We start from the raw sequence: 21,636 nt of genomic DNA on the forward strand, positions 1-21,636 counted from the left end.
TCTGATTTGAGGGTTGGTTGGTGCTACCTCCAGCAGTTCTTTTATTGTTCAGGATTGTTTTTATCTATCCTGGGGATTTTATATTTTTCATGTGAATCTGACTGTTGTCCTTTTAAGTTCTGTGAAGAATGGTGTTGGGATTTTGATGAATGGGATTTCATTGAGTCTGTAGATTGCAATGTTCCTTCTGTTTCTATTTTATGGAGTACTTTGAGGAGTTTTGATATTAGTTCATCCTTGAAAGTCTGGTAGAATTCTTTGCTAAAACTATCTGGTGCTTTTGTTTTTGTTTTTTTATTTTGTTTTGTTTTGGGTGTGTTGTTGTTGTTGTTGGTTGGTTGGTTGGTAGAGTTTCAATTACTCTTGTTCTACTAATGTTTCTGGGATTGTTAAAATTGCTTATCCATTTTATATTTAATATTAATAAATGGTATATATAAAAAATCTCCTTATTTTAGGCTTTTCAACTTGGTGGAATACAAATTTTTAAAATATATCGTTATGATTATCTGAATGTCCTTGGTGTCTTTTATTATTTAACTCTTTTCATCTTTGATGTATCCATGTCTTTATCCATCTCTTCTATTCTGTTGGTGAGTCCTGCCTCTGAGATCACTGCTCATGTTCCTAAATTTTTCATTTCCAGCTTTCCCTTAGTGGGTGCTTGGAAGCAAGCCTAGGTTCTCTGCAAGAGCAACAAGTGCTCTTAGCTGCTGAGCTGTAGCTCTAGCCCCAGATAGGAGGGTTTGTTTTAAAACAACAGATGGTACTGAAAACTATGAGGCAATTAGAAAGGACTTAGTAATGTGTTTGTGCTGAGGTATATATCCTAACTTAACTGTGGATTTCTAAACCTTATTTTTGGTATTATTGAACTCTTACTATATGTTAGACACAGTGCTGGGAACTGATTAAAAATAAATTTAATGAAGCTTACAGTATTTTCTGGAAGTAAAACTTAATCATAGTTGTCATATATGATGATTATTATTATTTGTCAACTTGACAAAAACTGCATTGACCTGGGAGATGGGCCTCTGGGCATACCAGTGGGGAATTGTCTTGGTTATGTTAATTGAGGTGGGAAGGAGGATTATAATTCTGGGTGGGATCTTTCCCTGTGCTGGGACCCTGAATTATGAGGTTCTGGTCTCTGTAATGTGGAGAAAGTGTGTCCGCAGTTATCACTCTTAAGTGGATATAATGTGACCAGCTGCTTCGAGAAACCATGAATTTTCCACCGTGGAAACACCATGACAGTGGACTTTAATGTGGAACTCTGAACCAGAAATAAATCCTGTCTCCTTTAGGTTGATTTTATCAGGATTTTTAATTTTATCCTGATATTTCCAGAAACAGGGAAAGAAACTAAGACTTCAGATGCCCCATTTTGTTGGGCGTGTTCTCTCTTTGCCTCTGTGGTCCTAGTCTCTGTGATTTAGGAGATGCATACATAGGCTTTGTCCAGGTAAAACAATCCCTACCATGTTAACATCTTTTATTCACTTTGTGGTTCTTGCTTAGCATTTGTGAAATCTTTCAAGTTAAAAACATTCCATTGCTTTTTTAAAATACTGAATATAGTATGTTCCTGGCATTATTCTTGGGGGGAAATAGAAGGAGAGAAGGAAGGAAGAAAGGAAGGAAGGAAGAAAAACAACCGTTTTAGTATGGTAGGGAGTGGTTAAGGTATTTCCCTTCTAGTATGACGTATATGATGCCATCAAAAACAACGTGGGGACTGCTAACTAACTTGTGATATTGTTTTCTCAGAGACAGTGCTGTAGACCTCTGCTGTACTTGGATGTGGGGGGATGGCACACCATATATTCACACAAATAGTTCGTCTTTACCTCTAAATGATTGGCATGAATTCCGGAATGTCAAACAGTATTTTAGTTTCTCCTCCATGCTTTTATTTGTGATTTTTAAAATTTTTATGCCATTGCTGTTCTGCCTGTGTGTCTGTGTGAGGATGTCAGATACCCTAGATCTGGGGTTAGACAGTTCTCAGTTGCCATGTTGCTGCTGCGCGTTGAACTGAGTCATCTGGAGGTGCTCTCAGCCACTAAGCCCTCTTTTCAGCTTTCCCCATGCCTCTTAGAAAGCTTGCAACACCTTTACCTGAGTAATTTCAATGATTCTCTTATGTAGAAAGTAATTCATAGTTATGTGTCTTAAGTTTTCATAACTTCTGCTGCTATTTGCCAACAAGCATGTCACCCAATGACTGAGATAAACACTGCTAGCATTATAATTTTCAGTACTGTCCCATAAGACATGGTGTATTCCATAATGATTTTTAGTAGTTTTGAAAAAGTAAAATAAAAATAGAAGCCATGGGACTTTCATATGAGATGAAGGTATACCATGAGCTCTTTTCTTTTTATGCACAGGAATTGGGTGGTGCCTGTGACTAGAGAGTCACACTTAAGAGACGCTACAGGATCCAGAAGCATTTGTGCCCTTCCAGTCCCTTGAGAGGCATTTAAGAAACTCTTTACTGAGAGCGATTATGCTTACATTCGTGTTTGTGTTACTGTTGGTGACATGTGTACTATGAAGAAAAATTCAGTAGTCTACTCCCGTAGGGGATTGGTGGGAAATAGCAGCAAATGCAGTCTGAGATCTCTTAAGTTCTTCATCCAGAAGCTCAACTCAAGTACTTTGAGGTACAGGTTCCTCTTGATTTTGTTTTCCAGGGCCAGCCAGGGGACCAGGCTGCTCTCTTCTCTGCACAGGCACGGCCCTCCCCTCAGCTCCCTCAGTATCCAGGGCTGCAACAAGCACAGGTACCCACATTTGCTCTGAAGAGAAGGCACTCCTTGGTGTTTAATGCTATTGAATTGGAGTCGGAGACTAACGAAACTGGTTACCAACTAGAAGTAGAATTTAAGTACTTCTATTTCATGATTTCAGAACAGTAGTTGTTGACTAAGTCTCAAAATTGATCAGGAAGTTCTTAGGTTAGACACATAAATACATTCAGATCTTTCTTTTTGCTGCTAGTACGTGTTGAAGCACTTGATCTAAGTGGTGGCACACACATGTAATGTGTACCTAAGAGGCAGAAGCAGAAGGATGGAGGCCAGCCGAAGCTATGTAGCTGACTGAGACCATGTCTCAAATTAATTAATTAATTAATTAAAATGTTTACTAATCTCAGAGTTCTTTGTGATATAATGTTTAATGGTATAATTTGATATAGAAAATTTTATATTTAAAGATAACTTCCATGAAGAATCATGGTAGAAGAAGAAAGGTAGAAGTCCTTTGAATCAGGTCACAGATGACCTGAAATGTGTTTTCCCCCAGGTCTAGCTTCCTTTTCTGTAAGGTCAAGAGGAAAGATGTAGGATTCAAGGCAGTGTACAGTGTGATATTCACACATTGTAACATACACAGTATATGCTCAACAGCTGGTGTACTTACCCTTTTAAAAAACCTAGACCTTCATCTCCCCACCCCCATCTCTACTAAAGTTTTATTATTTTTTGCATCCTTACACCCTTACTTCTTTCCTTTTATACAAAAAGGTCTGGTAGGATGAAAAGATTTGTATTGGGGCCAGCAATTCATTTCACGTGTGCGACTGAAAGGAGAACCCTGTTTGTCTTACATAGGTCCTGAGTCTGGGTTCCTGTAGGCTGCGGCTGCAGTGTCTGTTGTGTATTAGTCTTGTCTTTAGAGTCAGACTCCTTACGCCACTTTAATATGTGGTGTTTCAAGGCTCCAGAAAACAGACAGCATTCTCTTAAGTTAATTGTAGCTGGCAATCCTGACAACTCCCATGTTTGTCTTTTACATAAGGGATCAAGGTTTAGAGAAATAGGTACCTGGACTTATTGGAAGGCATGCTCGGTTCCTTGAGTGTCCATGGGGCATGGCACCTTGCTCAGTCAACTTTGGAGATGATACTGATACTGTTTGGGTTTTGTTGAATGTTGATGCTGTCTGTGCGCTGAATGTGGGAATGTTTTACTGGTTATTATTTCTACATAGAAAGATGCCCTTCATGGCCAAAAATGAGTGGCTCAATTAAAATCCAAATGATTATTTACTTATTTTGAACTAGACATTTCTGTGGGACCCTTATCCAACTAGTCTTTTCTATAATTTCCAGCTAGATTTTTTTTTTTCTTTTTTTGCCTGCAGAGTAGCCATCCTCATATTTTGAATCATCCCAGCCTTTCAGAACAGTGACTTTTTGGGTTGGACTTCCCAAGGCTACCTTTGTTTCATGGCTCTTAGTGATGGGACTATGGATGTTAATTGAAGCACTGACTTTTTCTCTTTGTGCCTTCCTGCAGACCATGCCCCAGGGCTACACAATGTATGGAACACAGATGCCTTTGCAGCAGGCAGCTCAGCAGCAGCCTGGAGGTGTGGTCCTTTCCCCCAGCTACAACTCCAGGGCCTATCCAGCTACACATTCCAGCCCAGCGCTGATGGAAAGACTCCGACAGATTCAACAGCAGCCAAGTGGCTATGTGCAGCAGCAGGCCTCGCCGTACCTGCAGCCCGTAGCTGGCTCTCAGAGGTGATACCTGTTGAAGTAATTGCAATAGTAGTAAACCCTCTCGGCCTTGGGTTTGTTACGCTTCTTCCTGGCATTTGATACTGTTTTTGAGCTCTTATTTGCATCCTGACATCTCATTTTTATCAACATGCAGTAGAAATTCCAAATTTTTTCATTCAAAAACACTGGAGTTTTCACTCATTCTTCCACTGTGTGCTGTGTAAGATTTTCAGACGATACCAGTGTATCAGTTCTAGTGTTCTTACTTTTCTTCTTTTTTCCAAAGATTTTTTTTTTTTTTTTAATTAAAAGTATCCAAGAAAACTATTGGTTATTGTTAGCAGTGCCTTACTAGAATTTGCTGATTGGAGCCATGCAGTTTATGTTGTAGTAGTAATTGTAGGTGGTGCTTAGCAAACTTTTGTTATAACTTAGTTTCTATTTTTTCCACCTCGGAGATGACCCACGACCAGCTCTTTTGGTTCTTGTTTTAATCGTATCCCTTTCACTGGGAGTGTGTCTGTACTGCTCGTTGTTGTAGGTGCTCTCCACACACGGCTAAATTTAAATTAGTTAAAATTGACTTAGCATTTAGTTGTACAGACACAGTAGTCACACTTCAAGTGCTTATTAGCCAACTGTGATCAACATGGCTAGATTGGAGGTTCGTGGTCTGTTCGGTGACGCGGAGATGTGATGTTTACAAGAGCTCCGTGTTCAACTGGATGTTCTGTTGCCGTTTGAAGCTCTGGTTGCTTTGACAAGGGAGCCCAGCAGTTTTGCTTAGATTTTAAGACCTGATAATTGCAGTTATGTACCTAGTCCAAGTGACAAAAGGCCATTTCATAGGTTGCACAGATTAAAAAAAAAATTATTGCTTATTGTATTATCCAATCCCATTGGATAGTATAGTCCAGAAGAGTTAGGTTTGTAAAGTTCTGCACTGAATAGCAGATAACAGCGTAGCTCCCATATGTTACCACCAGTGATGAGCTACACATCTGCTCAAGACAATGACCCCCTGAAAATTAGGAAGGTGGATAGTAGCACTTTGTGGGACACAAGTTAATTTGTAAACCATGCATTGTGTTTGTCTTTTTTTCTTTTTTTTTCTTTTTTTTTAATAGTAAGTAGTAGCGTAGCAAAGCTCCGGAACTGGAGCTTCAGTGCTCAAGACTTATGGGTTCAGATCCCACCTGTGTCGTTTGTTCTTTGGATGACCTTAGTCATTTCTTTATCTCCAGTCCTTCATTTTTGAAGTTGGATAATAAAACTGCTGACCTCACAGGGATATGTGAGAAGTCATGAGATACGGTTGTTCAGCCCTTCAACTTGTGGCCTGCCTTAAAGGAAATATTAATTTATTTTAACTTACTGCTGACAACTATTTAATTTTTTGAAAAGCAATTTCTACATGATTGCTACTTGGCTCAAAGTAGGATATTTGCTTACCGTCTTTTTTTTCCCATGCGGTCACATCTGTTACCCGATCCTCTGGCCTTTTCCCATTTTAATTGTACACATGACTATTGAACACGAATTATTTCCTGGTGGATGTGTGTAAAATGCTGGAGGCGCTGATTGACACTTCAATGGTACAACTGGTTCCTGAACACAAGTTGCATTATTCTTTGCCAGACTGAACCACCAGGCTCTACAGCAGAGCCCTCTGGTGGGCGGGGGAATTGATGCTGTGCTGACTCCCGCACATCCCAACCTCCCCTCGGTGCCCCTGCCTCAGGACCCAATGAGGCCCAGACAGCCGCAGCAAGTTCGACAGCAGCAGAGACTCCTCCAGGTATGGGGCAGGGAGGTGAGGGCAATGCCATCGCTTCTGGTAGTGCAGGTGCAGTGTCATCGTAATGAAATACACTTCACGTTGAAGTGCTAAGTGCCAGGGAGCCCTGTGTATTTGACATTAGCAGCTTTGCTAGTATACTGTACTTGCATCTAGGAGTTCTCTTTTCTCTCTACCTGACAGGCCATGGGCAGGAGACTCCATTTCTCAGAACCATATCCATTTCTCAAAGCTTTAGGGGAACACAGAGATGCCTTAGTTTAAATGTGTGCCTCAGCTTACCTAGTCACTACTTGACTAAGGGCCTACAATCTGAATGCAAAATTTTATATCCGTGAGGGAGAAATAGATAGGAACAACCACAGCTTTCAGCCATTTCTCTGAGATTCATAGTGGTGTGTTTCACCACACTCTGCTCTGCTTACACCATGAGGTTGGAGAAGCAGGGAGTGCGTAATTTGGAGGGCTCTGTGAGTCCAGAGAGTTACCATTTGTTTATTTGATATAAGCACTTGAGACTTCCAGGTAACCAGCTCCTCCCTCTAGCACATTCTTGGTCCTGATTTCTTTGTTCCAGTGATATTGTGAATGAGGAGGTAGCTCATCGATAAAGCACCTACCTGGAATATGCAAGGTCCTGGGTTAATCCCCAGCCTTGGGATGAGGGAAGAAAGAAAAGAAGGCGGGCAGGCTGGCTATTGTGTTAAACCTGTGCCATTTGTCTTCCATTATTACCAAGTGAGGTTTTTGGGTTGGAGATTTCTTGGTAGGACTATTAAGAGGACTCTCACCGCCAGTCCAGAATGAGGTGCAACTTTATTTTCTGTACCTGTAGAGAAATATGGGAGGCGTGGAGTGTAGTGCAACAGGATATGGACAGGGAAGAACTGTCTATACTCTGTGAGGTGAACAGGCAAGAAAGCCGTTATGCAGAGAGGAACACAAAGGAAATAGTGTGCCTCGCCTTTTGCACTGGATGGAGAGAAGGGGAACAAACAAACAAACAAACAAAATCAGCCCTTAAATAGAAACAGAAATATCAAGAGCTTTAAATCGACTATGCTACCTTCCCACAGTGGCAGGACAGACAAATCTACTCTAAATGTAATTCAGTTTCAGGTTGGAATGCAAGAGTCTCGAAGATGTATCATTAAGTGGGATCAGGGAAAACAAAATAATAAACTGTTGTTTCTTGGGAATTAAAAGCAGTTCCGTTAGAATTGTGCCCAAGTGACGTTGAAGTCTGCATCTAGTATGACCTACAAAATTGTTGTTGAAAAGAAAGTATCCAAGGTGACAAGGAGAAGGAAAGGCAGGCCCTCTGTAGGACCACGCTTCGGCTTATAAGGTGGCTGTTATTACATCCGCATTTTGGACAAAATGTTTAAAAATTTGTGATACGTTATTGGTGATGTATGACAGCTGATTTGGCTGAGTGTAGCCTACCAATGTACAGTCCTATTCATTGTATGGAGGCTATTGCCAAAGCGGTTTTGAAAAGTCTACTCTTGAGTTTTGTCATCAATGATAGATTATAGTACTTCTTTTTAACTGTGAAGCAAGGATTAATAAGACTATTCAAGTAAAACACTAGTTTGATGTTATTTCTAATATTTTTACCAACATAATTATTAAAATAGAGTTTGACGTGTTCTTAAGCCAGTTTTATACAAGTTTGGAGATATTTTTCAGGACAGCTAGTTGAATTCTCTGTTTGAAGATTTGTTAGTTTTTAATCACCAAGAAGCCTTCTGCATTGCTTATTTACCACTTTCTGCCCTCCTAGGGCATTTTCCAGGTTACAAATAAATCATTTCCTCACAGGCAGCGTGTACCCCTTTCCCTGTTAGCACATGTCCTGTTAATATATATATTTTTTTTAATCAACAGTATATTCCCTGGAGATAAAGAAAGGAAATGTGATTTGTTTCTGTATCTGGATTACATTTATTTTTCTTTTTCATGATTGGTTGTTGGGATAAAGGAAATAAATCAGCAATTGAGAAGTTGAGTTCATCTTTTTTGAAAGTTTTTGCGGAGAACCAAGGGAATTGTGGCTTCGTATTGCAATGTTTCAGGTTCAGCCAACATTGTTTATGTTGAGGTTCTTCCTGTCTGCATCTCTGCTAGGATTCCAAATCTGCAAGTATTGCAGATCTGGCAGTAGCTAGTTACTGTTTTCCCTCTAAGAAGGTCAAGTAATTTGGGAAATGGTACATGGACAAAGTTGGGAAAACACATATGATGAATATATAGTCAGGTCATCAAAATGAAATATACGGATGATGTAATTAAAGGGCACTGAGAGGAACTGGTTTTTATTTTTGCCTTCTCACTTAGTATATGCATTCTGTTTCTTATATGATTTAGAAGTATTTTCCAAGAGCCATGGATTTGAGCCAACTTAGTGTGTACATGTTCTCTTATTTCATGCTCATAATTTTTCTTGGAATTTCTATGGGCTAGTTTATATCCTATAAAAAATAAAATTACAGCCCTCAGGAGTCCTCGCAATATCATAGGGCAGACTGCTGCTTGTGTCACCTGGCGGTGCGAGGGAGGGAGCTTTTGAGAGGACAGGAAGAGGATGTGAAAGAAACTTAAACAAAAAGTGCACAAGATGTCCCTGGTCAGTGAGCACTGGCTGCGCAGGGGGAGAGCTTGAGTTTGAGGTGGCCTGAGAAGGCTTCCTGGAGGAACAGGTCTGTGTCTTCTTACACCTGAAGGAAGAGCAAGGTTTGGTAAGGTAAAGATGGAAGACACAAGTGTACAATCGTTCTTCACATAATGACATTTCCAACAGTGACGGACTGATGTGACAGTGATCCCTTCAGATTTTAATGCAGGTTAAAAACTCTTTAGCCTGATGACATCATAGCCCCCATTATCATTATAGCATCATCATAGCACAATGCAAGTGTTTTGGATGTTGCTGATGTAAAGGAACATATTCCGCTGGTAGTTAGATAAGAGCATCACAATAGCTAGCATGGCATGCTTGGTACTAGGAAGCAATCATCTCCCCCGTGTGCCTGCTCATTCCCTGTGCTCTGTATTGTTTTTTTTGTTTTGTTTTGTTTTTTTTAGAGTATACGCCCACATATTAAAAATGCCTTTCACTGTTGATCTTCAGTGTTGATCCCTGAGCAATAGAGCACTTGCCTGCGATGCATGAGGTCCTGGGTTGAATTACCAACGCTCGAGGGAAACAGGTTATGGTCAAGCAGTATGCTGAGTTTTATCAGCAGCAGCCTTATGCATCTTGTGTTTTCTCTGCTTCTAAATTGCATCATTTATCGTGTGCTTAATTCAGTCTTATTTCATTTTGCTCACCATAGCCGTAGAAGTAACAAGCTATCCAATGTATACCATACAGCCTAGGTGTGTGGCTGGCTACATCATACCACCTGTGTTTTTCTATGCACGCTACACAATGTTCAGACAATGCAAGAATCACCTTAATATCAATAGTTTTTGAAGATATACACCTGTCATTTTGCTTCAATGCAATAGATAAAATGTGTATCAGTGGAGGCTATTCAGACATGTCTTAACCCCACAATTTTAAGGGGCTATCATAATCTTTTCCTTTCTTTCCAGATGCAGCAGCCCCAGCAGGCCCCCCAGCCCCAGCAGCCCTCACAGCCCCAGAATCAGGCCCTTGGTCTCCAAGCAGTGCAGCCCCAACAGCCTTTGGTAAGGACTGGTGTTTTGGAACCAGGATGTGGGTTTCTCCTTTAAAGCAGCTGCATTCTCCATAGCCATGAAATTTTAAGAGCGAAATAGTCTGAATATACTTGACCAATTTCCCTAGAACTCCATCAGGGTTTTGCTTTAATAAATCACAAATTTTTCCTTTTGGAAAAAAAAATGTAGAGCACTGAATGGATGAAAGCCTTATCATGAGATATTAAGACATTTTCTGTAAACCATAAAAAATGATTGCAATTATATGTTAAGAAAGTACTTTGTAAAATAGGAGCTGAATGATGAAATCAGATCTTTTTGTCCAGTTAGAATTTTCTACAAGAATTTCCACATTGCTCATAATATATAGTACACTTCTTTAACTGGGAACATGTGGTTTCTTTGTGACTTATACCTGAGGCTGGTAGGTCGCTGCACTCACTGCCACTGGGAAGCACCAATGCAGGTGGTTGTCAACACAGAATTTGAAAAGCAGCATATTAGAGGGGTCAGTAGAGTTACTTGGTTAAAGCCTGGACCCATGCAGGACTCTACTATGGTATCAGCCCAGTAGGGGGCCCCTCTTTGTCTTAGTGATGATGGGGTATTTGTTTATTTGCTTAAAGGTTCCTCAGGATGATTTACTGCTTAATCATGACACCAGCCAGTTTATGTTCTGCAGAGGTGCTTCACAAGGTAGCCAAGGTCCCTGAGCAAGGGGTGTCTGACAGTTGTCCATTGTAAAGTCACTAACTGCTCCTATTTCAGTAATAACTAATGTATGGGAATGTTTTCATCCAATTTGTCCTGTTGCTCATTAGATTCTCACCCACCAGTGTTGTTGTCTCTGGCTAACTGCCTCTCTCTGTTTCTACTGTAGAAGGAGAAAAATGCTTACTTTCAAGAGCTGTTGTTTTGTTTTTATTGCCTGGTATTCTATTCAAAGGAAGAACTTTCCCTTTGTTGTTTGTCTTTAAGTTTTGTTTTAAAGACAAAGGAAGGTTTGTTTGTTTGTTTGTTTTTAAGGTTTTTCTTTCGGTTTTAATGAGCAGTATAGTTGTGCATCTGAGTGTTGGTTTGTGCTTGTGCATGTAGTGTATCCAGAGCCCAGAGGAAGCACTGGATTCACTGCAACTAGAATTAGATGCAGTTGTGAGCTGCCTGAAATGACTGGGGTCCTGAGAGCTGAACTCAGGTCATGTGGAAGTGCAGGGTTTTCTCTTAATGCCGAGCCAGCTCCAGAAAGCACATCTTAAACATGAAACTTGGAATCTGACCCTTTGATTTAAAAATTCTTCTTCCAACTTTACTGAGCATTTGTTGTTTCACAGCAGTAGTTAGATGAAATTTGCTGATTTAAAAATCAACAAAATCTTTCCCAAGGCTGAAGATGTAGCTCAGTAGGGTGGGTCACTTAACCTAGCATATGCAAGACCCTAGGTTTGATCCCCCAAACTATAAAACAATAAAAATTATTTCCATTGAATAGGTTATTAACTCAGACAAACAGAACTTAACATTAGTCTCTGTATTTTCTTTCTGTCACAAGATGGCATTATGAAGTTGTTTTAACAGAAAACCAAAATTTCTGCAAATAGGTCATGTTGAGCATTTGGAACATTTGACATTGACGGGGAGTCTCGTGCTGAAGTGCTCTTGATCTTAGAAGTATTCTGTGTGATGCAAATGGAAGTAACTATCTCATAATTCTACCTTTCTAGTGATTTACGACGTGTAGTAATTGCTAATGAGGAAATAACGTATAGTACCATTTTAGGAAAAACAGCAACTTTAAATTTAGAGCTACAATTATTATTGAACATATGACAAGTATAGCATATTTTAAGCTCCTGATTCAGATATGTAATGAAATAAACATGCTATGTTTCTCACAAATAATAAAATTTTTATATTTAAATTACCTATAGTTCTTCATATTTAATCTACTTTTTCTTATAAGGAAAGTTTACACACTCAGTAACACGGATATGTAACTGCTGTCCTAAGAGCTGAAGCAGGGGCTCATTTGGAAAAGTCCTTGACACAAAAGCATGAGGACCTGAGATACCCAGCACCCACACTCCCACAGCCATGCGTGCCTATAACTCCAGCCCTGGGCAGGGGGAGACAGCAGGGTGCTAGAGTTCACTGGCCCATCAGCCTAGCCATTGTTGAGCTCCAGGTCCACTGAGAGCAGAGCGTGCCCACAGGAAAGTGACGAGGACAGCACTTGATATTAGTTAACCTCTGCCTTCCACACCAGGCCTCATGCACTCATGGATACGAGGCTGTGGAGACCATTTTCATTCAAACCACCATATTTGAGAAACAAACACTTGCTGAAGGTATGGCATTAGCTTTGTTCAAGGCTCTTACTGCATAATTCATGATGGGTGGCAGTACAAAATGCATTTGATGGAGTAGTTATTTTGTGTAGGATAATCAAAGAAACTTAATTCTGTATTTATAGGTCTTGGTGGGGGGGTTCCTTTAAACCTCCCAGTTGTAGGCTAAAGCATATCACAAAGCAAACTTGACATTTTTTTACTTAGATCCTGGTTCTGTAAATATTTAACTGAGTTATTGTATATAAAGAACATGCAAATTTAATCCTCATTTTTTTAAGGCGGTGCTGAATTTGGATCATAGAGATTGTGTTTCACCCACTGGCTTAACATACTAACATGCCAAAGAATGGGCAAGTAATTCAGAGCATGGAAGATGACATTGTTTCTCATAATTATGCTCATGAGAAAGCAATTTAAGAGAAATAAGTATTTTTTTTTTTTCCGAGACAGGGTTTCTATGTGTAGCCTTGGCTGTCCTCAACCCGCTTTGTAGACCAGGCTGGTCTCGAACTCACAGCGATCCACCTGCCTCTGCCTCCAGAGTGCTGGGGAGAAATAAAAGTTTTTATTAATAGTAAATATAATGAAAATCTGTAGTGGGTGTCTTATTTAGTTTTCTATTTGGCAGAAGGCTTTAAATTCTCAACAAGAAACACAGTATTGTTTTAATAAAGAGCGCCTCTCATCAGTAATTCCAGGCAGGAGTTATAGCACATGGACCAAATCGAGTGTGTGTTTCTCAGGATGGGCTGGGAAACTTAAAATATTCAGATCTAACTGTTCGCTTTCAGAATTAGAAACTACAGGAGTGGTCAAGGCTGAGAGATACTCACATCGTTGTCCTAATTCTTTCTTAGGTATACTTCCTTTAGTACACTTGTGCACTTCTGCTATTTATTAATTTATTGGTTGTGAGCCTAGCCTTTAACAACTGAGCCATCTCTTCATTTCCCCCTTTGAGACAGGCTCCCACTATGTCACTCTGGCTGTTTCTGGAATTCACTATCTAGTACAGACTGGCCTCTAACTCAACAGAGATATGCTTGCCGCTGCCTCCTCAGAACTGGGATCAAAGGTGTGTGCCATTAGACCTGGCTATCCATATACTTTTAAATTATGATGCTGATGATGCTGATGATAATGATGTCATGTTTTTTTGGTTGCTGAACCATCCTCTACAGTTAAAAAATTAGACTGTTAACCACTTTCAAAAATAGTATTGTTAAAGGTATTTTCATACGTATTCTACACCCCTTTTTGGGTGTCTCATAATAGAAAACAAATGTAAAAATACTTTTAACTAATTGTGTGTGTGTTATATGCCACTACTAAGGGCACAGTGCCTCAGAAATTTTAAGGAAAAAAAAATTACATTTCCTTTTTTATTACATTCACCAAGGGTCACTATTTTTAAAACAGCATGGCTTCTATCCATATGCACATCTCTAGCAGATCCAACCCTTGTTTGGGGCCTGCCCCTCCATTCAGTTCCTGTCTTTGAAGGAGAGGTGAGCTCGGATTCCTCCTTGGGGACTAGTAGGTAGCAGTGACCACCCTCTGGTGACTTGTGCTGCCACTCCCTGTCTGCCTGTGGTTACAGTGGAATTCGCTAAGTGCTGAGTTGGTGGTACCTTCAGTGGAGGCCAGTGCTGGGACGTACAAGTATGCTCTTTGACACCAGGGGACTGAGAATGGCAGCAGATGGCTGAGTGCAGTGCTACACATGGAAAGAGGCATGAGGTGGCTGAGTCTTCTTTTTTAAATTAATTTAGGCTAGGCCTTTTTAGTTGAAGAGCTTCAGACGTTTATTGATTTGCTTGGACTGTCGTACAAAGTACATGAACTTAGGTGGCTTAGAAATGGTAATGTTTTCCTCTCTGTTCTGGAGACAGGAAGTGAAAGATCAAGAGTCAGCAGTCCTGGTCCCATCTTGCTGAGTGGGAGGGCCTGTGCCTTGCTTCTGCTCCAGTTTCTCCTCACTGTGCACTGGCTGACTTTGGTATCCCAGCTCTCCTTCACCTCCACATGGCATTCTCACTGTTTGAGTTTTATGAAAACACCATTTGTGTGGTGTTAGATTGATTCCATTATAAGAAGCTTACTTCTATAAGAAGGCTGTCTCCAAGTGAGGTCACAAGCTGACGTCCTGGGGTTTGGTACTATAGCTTTTCTACTTCTACAATTGAAGCAAGCCCTAACAGAGATCAAAAGATAGAAAAATTTGGGGCGGCCATGGTGGAAAGCTTGAATGTAAGGAACGTCAAAAGGCAGTATTTGGTCTGCTGTCTTTTGGTTGTGACCTTGTCAGTCTCCTTTAGTTAGTAGTATCAGGTGGGACGTGGCACACAGTTACCACCAACAGCTTTGGCCATGGTAATCACTGTAATAAAGTGTTTTTAAGGTCAAAGCTGCCTTAGAACAGAAATTGTCACCTCTTCAAGATGTCATGAGGAAACTTTTCTATAAGATGAGTGTGAGAGACTGAAGAAAAGCCCATGACCATCAGTCAAGTGTGGTGATAACTTAGTGTCCATGCTATGTCATTTGTCTTCGCTGAAGACAGGAAATTAACAGTAGATGCTGCCCTTTCTGGGGAAATGTGTGCAGTGTCTCAAGCTTTGACATAATTGTAGTTCTTAACCTACTTTTTTTTTTTTTTTGGTTTATGTGCTATGATTAAATTACTTTTAACTACATTTGACAAATGTGATTCGCCTTTTCTTTAATGTTACTTCCAACACTTATGGAGAATGATATTCATACCATGCGGCTGCATCACTTATTTTCATCCTATGCTGTGCTGTCTTAACTAGGTGACCTCAAATACATTGCTCCTTAGGGGAGGGTCCTATCGTATTGCATTTTGCCTTTCAAAAATATACATGGCAGCAGTATTAGTTAATAATCACTGTAACTTTTGACCAGCAGCCACAAAAGTGTTGCACTGACTTTCCTCAAGGAATTCATATGCTCCGTTAGGAGAAATTAAGATAGTTTTAAGAATGGCACAACTCTCATCTTTAGCATGAGAATATTAGCAGTGAAAGCTCACAGTACTTTGTGCTCATTGCCCAAATTCATGTACCTCTGAAGGTGCAGGAGCAAGCATCAGGAGCTGACCAGAGCAGACAGTCGGCTCTCCCCATGTCTCCTATCTGAGTGGGCTGTGTGGACGCGGTACAGCCCTAACTGACATGATGAGAGCTAGTCTGCCGCACACACTGAACTCTAAAATATCTTTCCCAGACATTTTGGACAGACTCAGCATATTTTCTCTCACATCAGGATTAAGTGTGGCAATATGTACTTCAAATGCCTACTGTAGTGCTTGGTACCTATTAAGAATTGTCAAATACAATTGTATGTAAGCATAGAAGCAGTTGAACTAAAAAGAATGCACTTACCTTACTGAATTTTCCATACAAAGGAATGATTCATATTCTGCTTTCTCAGAGCTGTATGTGGAGAGAATTGGTGTTGGAAATGGCTTATCAGCTTCGTGTTTATGCACTGTCATCTAAATTAGACTTTTCAGTAAAATCTGAATTTCAGGCAAGCAGTCAGCAAAAGTGTTATCCTGAATCTTCCGTTAGACTACTTGGACTGATTGCAGTACTTCTCACATGCAATATTAAATAATTAGTGAAATAAAAAATCACTCAACATTTATCTGGAATTCATATTAGTTATGCATTCTGTGTTTTTATTTCTTACACGTCGTACAGTTCTGGGCTATCTTCGGTCATACAGAGGATGTCCAGGGAAGACCGAGCTACGTTGCATTCACATTGAGAACGGCCTTTTGAAAAACTCCTCAGCCATGTGCTGCTGCTGCTGCTGACCTGGGGACTATGTGTGAAAACCGCTTCTCTCAGTTATATTAGCTATATGATGGAAGGAAGTAGGGCTTAGTGATTTGATACTATCTTAAACCAGTAAAATGTCTTGTTCTAAATAAGTGTAAAATGTTGGGGAAAAAGAAGAAAGAAAGAAAAAAAACTCCTCAGAGATGTGAGGCAGATGAAGGAAAAGCAACTTAGATGTGTTACAGGCCCAGCACAGCCCTCTAAGCTTAGTGGAGGTACAAGAGGGGATGTGGAGAGAGCCGGGTTACCTGGTAGAATGACCTGGCCCTTCCTGCCTTGGATCTGCTTGCCCAGCAGAGTCACCTTGGAAGAAGCTGGCCAAAATAAAACAAAGTTTTACTGTGCTCTTTCCTAGCCTGGTCCTCCTCCTACCATTCTATCTCCTGGGGTGCTCTCTGGGGTGCTGTAGCCGCCTGTTCTTTGCATTCCATACAGGTAGATGGGCGAGTGTAGCACAGACTGATAGGAAATGACTAGTTCTTTATGTATGACTAAGGGAGGTTGTACCAGAGCATCCCGAGTGTTTCTCAGTGGCAGTCTTGACACCTGCGGTTCAGAAGTGACACAATATGACTGGTGATTCTACTAAAGAAAGAATTTTTCTTGTCCCAGACACTGGTCAGTCCCCTCTACTCTGGAACATCAGGCACAGTTTCTTGCATACGCTTGATGGAAAGAAGCTGGGGCAGGAGTTAGTTACTCATGTTGTACGTCCAGTTTCCCTCACGCAGTGCTAGAAGAAAACTCCCTAAATGCCGACGGAGAGCTCTGGTGTCCAGCTCAGCTCAGGCTGCACTGGCTGTCAGGTGGAGGTCATGCCAGCACATGCTCGACCTCACAGGTTCTGTTCTGCCCTAAGGATCCATTGGGGGCCCTCCACACAAGAGAGCTTTCATCTTGCCAACAAGAGGGACTCCGGCTGTTAGAATACGCCTGAGGTGAAGAGTGAGGTGACAGTTGACCTTTAAATAAGTAGGCTACCTCTGTAGCATGAACTTCTTCATCAAGATTTTACAAATCAATGCCAAACAAATGCCAGCTGTATATGGAGGTGTACCACAGACAAAAACAGGTCGATTCACATTTATTTAGTTTAAGCATGTGAAAGTGCGTTAGACAAGCCAAGGGCAGCCTGTGCCTTGTGTAGCACGGTGGCTGATTCACCCCTCTCTTCCCATTGCAGTTCCCCAGGCAAGGCTTGCAGCAGACCCAGCAGCAGCAACAGACAGCCGCCCTGGTGCGGCAGCTCCAGAAGCAGCTTTCTAGTAAGTACCTGCAAATCAGCAGCAACAAGCCCCGCACAGTTGGGACTCCTCGGAAATCACACTGTGTTCTCCCAGACGTTTTTAAAAATGATTTTAATTGAAGTAGAATTATATCGCTTTTCCTTCCTCTTTTCTTCTGTCTCACCTCCCACCTACCCTCCATTAAACAAACCCCTCCGATCACCCCCACTGTCAAGTTGATAACTGCTTTTTTGTTTGTTTTGTGTTTTGTTTTTTGAGACAGGGTTTCTCTGGGTAGCCGTGGCTGTCCTGGACTCCCTTTGTTAGGCCTCGAACTCACAGCGATCCACCTGCCTCAGCCTCCCGAGTGCTGGGATTAAAGGCGTGCGCCACCACACCCAGCTCGATAGGTGTTTTTTATTTTACTACTTTTGTTACATACATATATACATGCATATGTACATACATACCTATTTTTTTTTTTTCATGTTTGGCTTAGTCTGAGGTGTCTTATTTGGACTGCTTTTGATTAGTTTTGGACTTTTTTTTTTTGCCTGGAGAATCCACTATTTTTTTTTTCTTAAATTTAATATTTTCCTATTGCTTCTATGTGACCTACCCATAGCACAGCTAACTCCCCCACTCATTCCTTTGGTTTTGGTTTTGCTTTATGGTGCTGAGGCTAGAACCCAGGGCTTCCTGTGTGCCAGGCACGTGCTCTTCCACTCGACTACAGCTCTGTGCTATTTTTATAGAGCTAGAAATGATTAAGGGAAAATTCAGCCTAGGCCCTTAAATTAGATCACCTCTGTGCTAGGCTCCTAGGACAGTCATTTTAGAAATAGGAGTGAGCAGCCTGTCTTGTGAAACACAGTGGCCTGAAGTTGGGAGACCCAAGTTCTTTGCCCGTGTGGCCATTACTGACCAGGTCACATTTTTCCATCCGTGCAGTGGGAGGAGACAGGGTTCCCCCTTGGCTTTCAGAGTCAGTGTTTCTGAGTTGTAGAGTGAAACGGGTGTGGCATCGATTTGTTGCTGAGGGGGTAGCGCGCATTGTCTTTCTGCCTGCCTGCTCTCCAAAACTGAACTATGTTTTCTTTTCATGTAGTCTCATTTAGTTTTGGTTATATCAAGTAAAATAATTTTTTCCCTAGATGTTATTTGGTAGGTATGCTTTATTAAGTAATCTGTGTTTAGAACAGTGAAATGTAATTATATTTTAGAGTTAAGATTCTTGCAGAGAATATACTCTGAAGGCTGAGATTGGCGTTATAGCATTTATAAATCAGCACTGAGGGGTTCTGTGTATAGCACAGCGACCTGAAGAGCATGTCTACCTGCTCTGCTCTCTGTCACAGGCTGGAACACAGCTCTTGGCCACTTTAAGCACTCTAATCCCAAGGCTTTGTGTTGGGGCAGATGGGAGTTAGCCCCATCCTTCTCCAGAGTGCAGTTGCTCTCACTGAGTGGTTTTTTTGGCCCGGGGTCTAGCCGGTTGATCTGTTCTCCCATACCTGAAGCTGTTACTGAGAGGACCTTGAAAAAAAAAGAAGTGTTATCTACAGCACAAGTTCACGTCTCTAACTATGCGCTTTGTTTTTCGATTAGGTAACCAGCCACAGCAAGGAGTGACCCCCTGTGCGCATCCTTCACACTTTTGAATCTGAAAGAGAAGACATGAAGTTTATGTTTGCACAGAATATCAGATTTAGTAGTCATCATAAGAAGTCTCCTTTGGTCTTTGATTTATTTATGTTTTTCTATATTTTATGCTACATTTCAGGCAGAGGCATTTAAATAAGTAGAGAAGTTGTGGTTTGGTTTTTAATCATCTCTAAAGTAGGTTTTAAAATGTGGATCATGCCGGCCTACTCCAGATAGTGTGGTAGCAGACCTTTTGAAACTGGTGCTTTTTTTTAATCTCATATTTACATAAAGAATGAATTATGGTAGGTTTAAATATTTATGTATTCGTTAATTTTTTTTTTTAAAACCTGTGTTGGACCAAACTACTGATTTGGAAGATGTGGCAGGTCTCGCAGGAGTGTGACACGTTCGCTTCTCACTCACCTGTGACAATGGGGTGAACACTTTATTTGCATCACGTTTAAGTTGAAATGTTGATCATTTCATAAGCACTTTATAGACTTTGTTCACATTTATGGAGAACTTTGCTTTGCTTTTGTTGTGGTCCAAAGGTGCTGAAACAGATTGTTGCTTGGGACTTTGACTTCTTTCAGGGCTTCTGCGAGAGCCACCCTGAGATACGTGGGAGCCTCTTAGAAGGACTTGTACTCAAATATGGTTCCAATGGCAAAACCTTTAACCAGATTCTTCATAAAGGTACAACATATAACTGCCGGAGCCCCGAAGAACCACGGTGGAATCAGTCCATTAACTTACTGCCAGTTTTAGTACAATAATAACTGTTCAGTTATGGTTCGGCAGAGCCTCATGCCAACTTGAGAAAAAAAAAAAAAAATCTCACAGCTGGCCGTAGATTCCACAGTGCTCAGACTTGACATGGTTTCCAGAGAATCTGGTCCCACAGTCCAGAAGGCTCTGGTATGCATCAAAGGTGTACTTGCTGTTAATTTTGTATGGTAAGTATTTGCAATTTTGAATTTAATTATTAATGTTGGTGTCAGTCTTGGTTGTGTATTGCTTATATTGTATTTATAAACCGGTGCAAAAAGCACAAGTAAAGTAAATTATACAGCAAATTTATTATACAGAAATAGTAACTATTTTAACTTTGTTCAAGTATGTGGTAATTTGCTCCTATTAGAGTGAAAAATACAGTAAATTATTATCAGTTTGTGTAACTTAAGAGTATTCCATATAATATTTTTTTAGAATTAGATGCATAAAATTTTGAATGTGAAAATTGCAGGGCATTTTAAGACATACATAGGGATTTCTCTGTGTTCTTTGTTGGGCTCATTTTCTTTCTGCCATATGATTTTACATGTAATGTAGTCAAGCATACTGTGAATGGATTGTCTGTGAAGAGCAAACCATGTAGAGCTACTTTTTTTTTTTTTTTTTACAAATGTAGCTTGTACAACTTTAGATCATTTCTTTTGCAGATCATTATATAAATAATTTATACCTTCCTAGGTGAGTTACTCATTGCAAAGTTTGACTCATTCAAATGACCTCAAATACATGTTTGCTTACTTTGCCATGGCAACATCCATGTGAACTGCTTTGTACACTGTGAACTCTATCCCTCCAGCCTGCTTGTTTTGTGTTTACTCTGGGCTGGAAAAGACTTTGCCAAACATGAAAGACCATTCTTTCCACTGAGTTAACCTTCTACCTGCTTTCAGACAGTGCAGTACATTTCAGTGGTCTCGTATGGCTGCTTCGCTTTCCTTTCCAGAGTCATCCTTCAAATTCACAAAACTAGTTTTATTCAAAGTAATGTACCATATGACTGCATTGGCAAAACCACCGAAGTGGGAATGTTGTGCCTAGTGAGTTGAGTCAGATCCTGTCCTCTCTGGTCATTATTCAATGATTATCGGTAGTTTAAATTTCGGTTTCAGTTTGAACCATATATTTTTGTAGCTTAGTATTGCAAACAGCAGAATGAGTGTTGTAATTGCGTAGCATCTGTATGCACTTTACACTTTGCAGAAGTTAATTTATCAATCATTTTGCACATGAAGGCTGTGGTTATTCCTTTGTTGCTGGTTTTTTTGTTTGTTTGTTTTTTGTTTTTTTTGGTTTTTTTTGTTGTTGTTGTTAAAATGAAGAAGGTAAATCCTGCTAAGGCGCTCTAGTTCTGAGATTCTATAGGAGATGAGGAAACACCTAGAGCTGTTTTCCCCTGCGTATTACAAGGAAAGCTACTAGAAGTTTAAATTTAGTTATCTTTACTGCCACTTACTTCTACGTTCGGAGAGGTCTTTTTTTTCTTTCATAGCAAATGCATGTGGTTGACATTAAGATGGACGTTAAGGAAAAGCCCTATTGCAGAACCTTGTCATTTTCTTGAAGGGTTGCAGATAGGAAATTATCTTAAGACAGAGACCCCAGCTCTTAGTAAACATCAGACCTTGAAATCTAATGGAATTGGGTATACTTACCGTTATTTCTGACTACCAGAACCCCTTAACATATGCGTTGCATTGTAAGGTGATTGCTTATAGGGCTGCATTCCTTGTTTTATGTAGCTGTCCTCATC

At 40.5% G+C, this 21,636-nt stretch overlaps 1 protein-coding gene across 1 annotated transcript in view; it reads left to right on the top strand.

Moving 5' to 3' along the window:
- Window positions 1-21,136, top strand: part of Med12l (mediator complex subunit 12L) — a 309,618-nt gene extending 288,482 nt beyond the window's left edge. Inside the window, exons 39-44 of the mRNA XM_051157205.1 lie at window positions 2,703-2,792; window positions 4,311-4,540; window positions 6,158-6,317; window positions 9,918-10,013; window positions 17,402-17,483; window positions 19,053-21,136. Coding sequence (XP_051013162.1) covers window positions 2,703-2,792; window positions 4,311-4,540; window positions 6,158-6,317; window positions 9,918-10,013; window positions 17,402-17,483; window positions 19,053-19,105 — 711 coding nt within the window. The 3' untranslated portion in view covers window positions 19,106-21,136. The remainder of the gene's footprint in view (window positions 1-2,702; window positions 2,793-4,310; window positions 4,541-6,157; window positions 6,318-9,917; window positions 10,014-17,401; window positions 17,484-19,052) is intronic.
- The last annotated feature ends 500 nt before the right edge of the window (window positions 21,137-21,636 follow it).

The sequence above is a fragment of the Acomys russatus genome, chromosome 15 (assembly GCF_903995435.1).
Source record: "Acomys russatus chromosome 15, mAcoRus1.1, whole genome shotgun sequence".
Taxonomy (NCBI): Eukaryota; Metazoa; Chordata; class Mammalia; order Rodentia; family Muridae; genus Acomys; species Acomys russatus.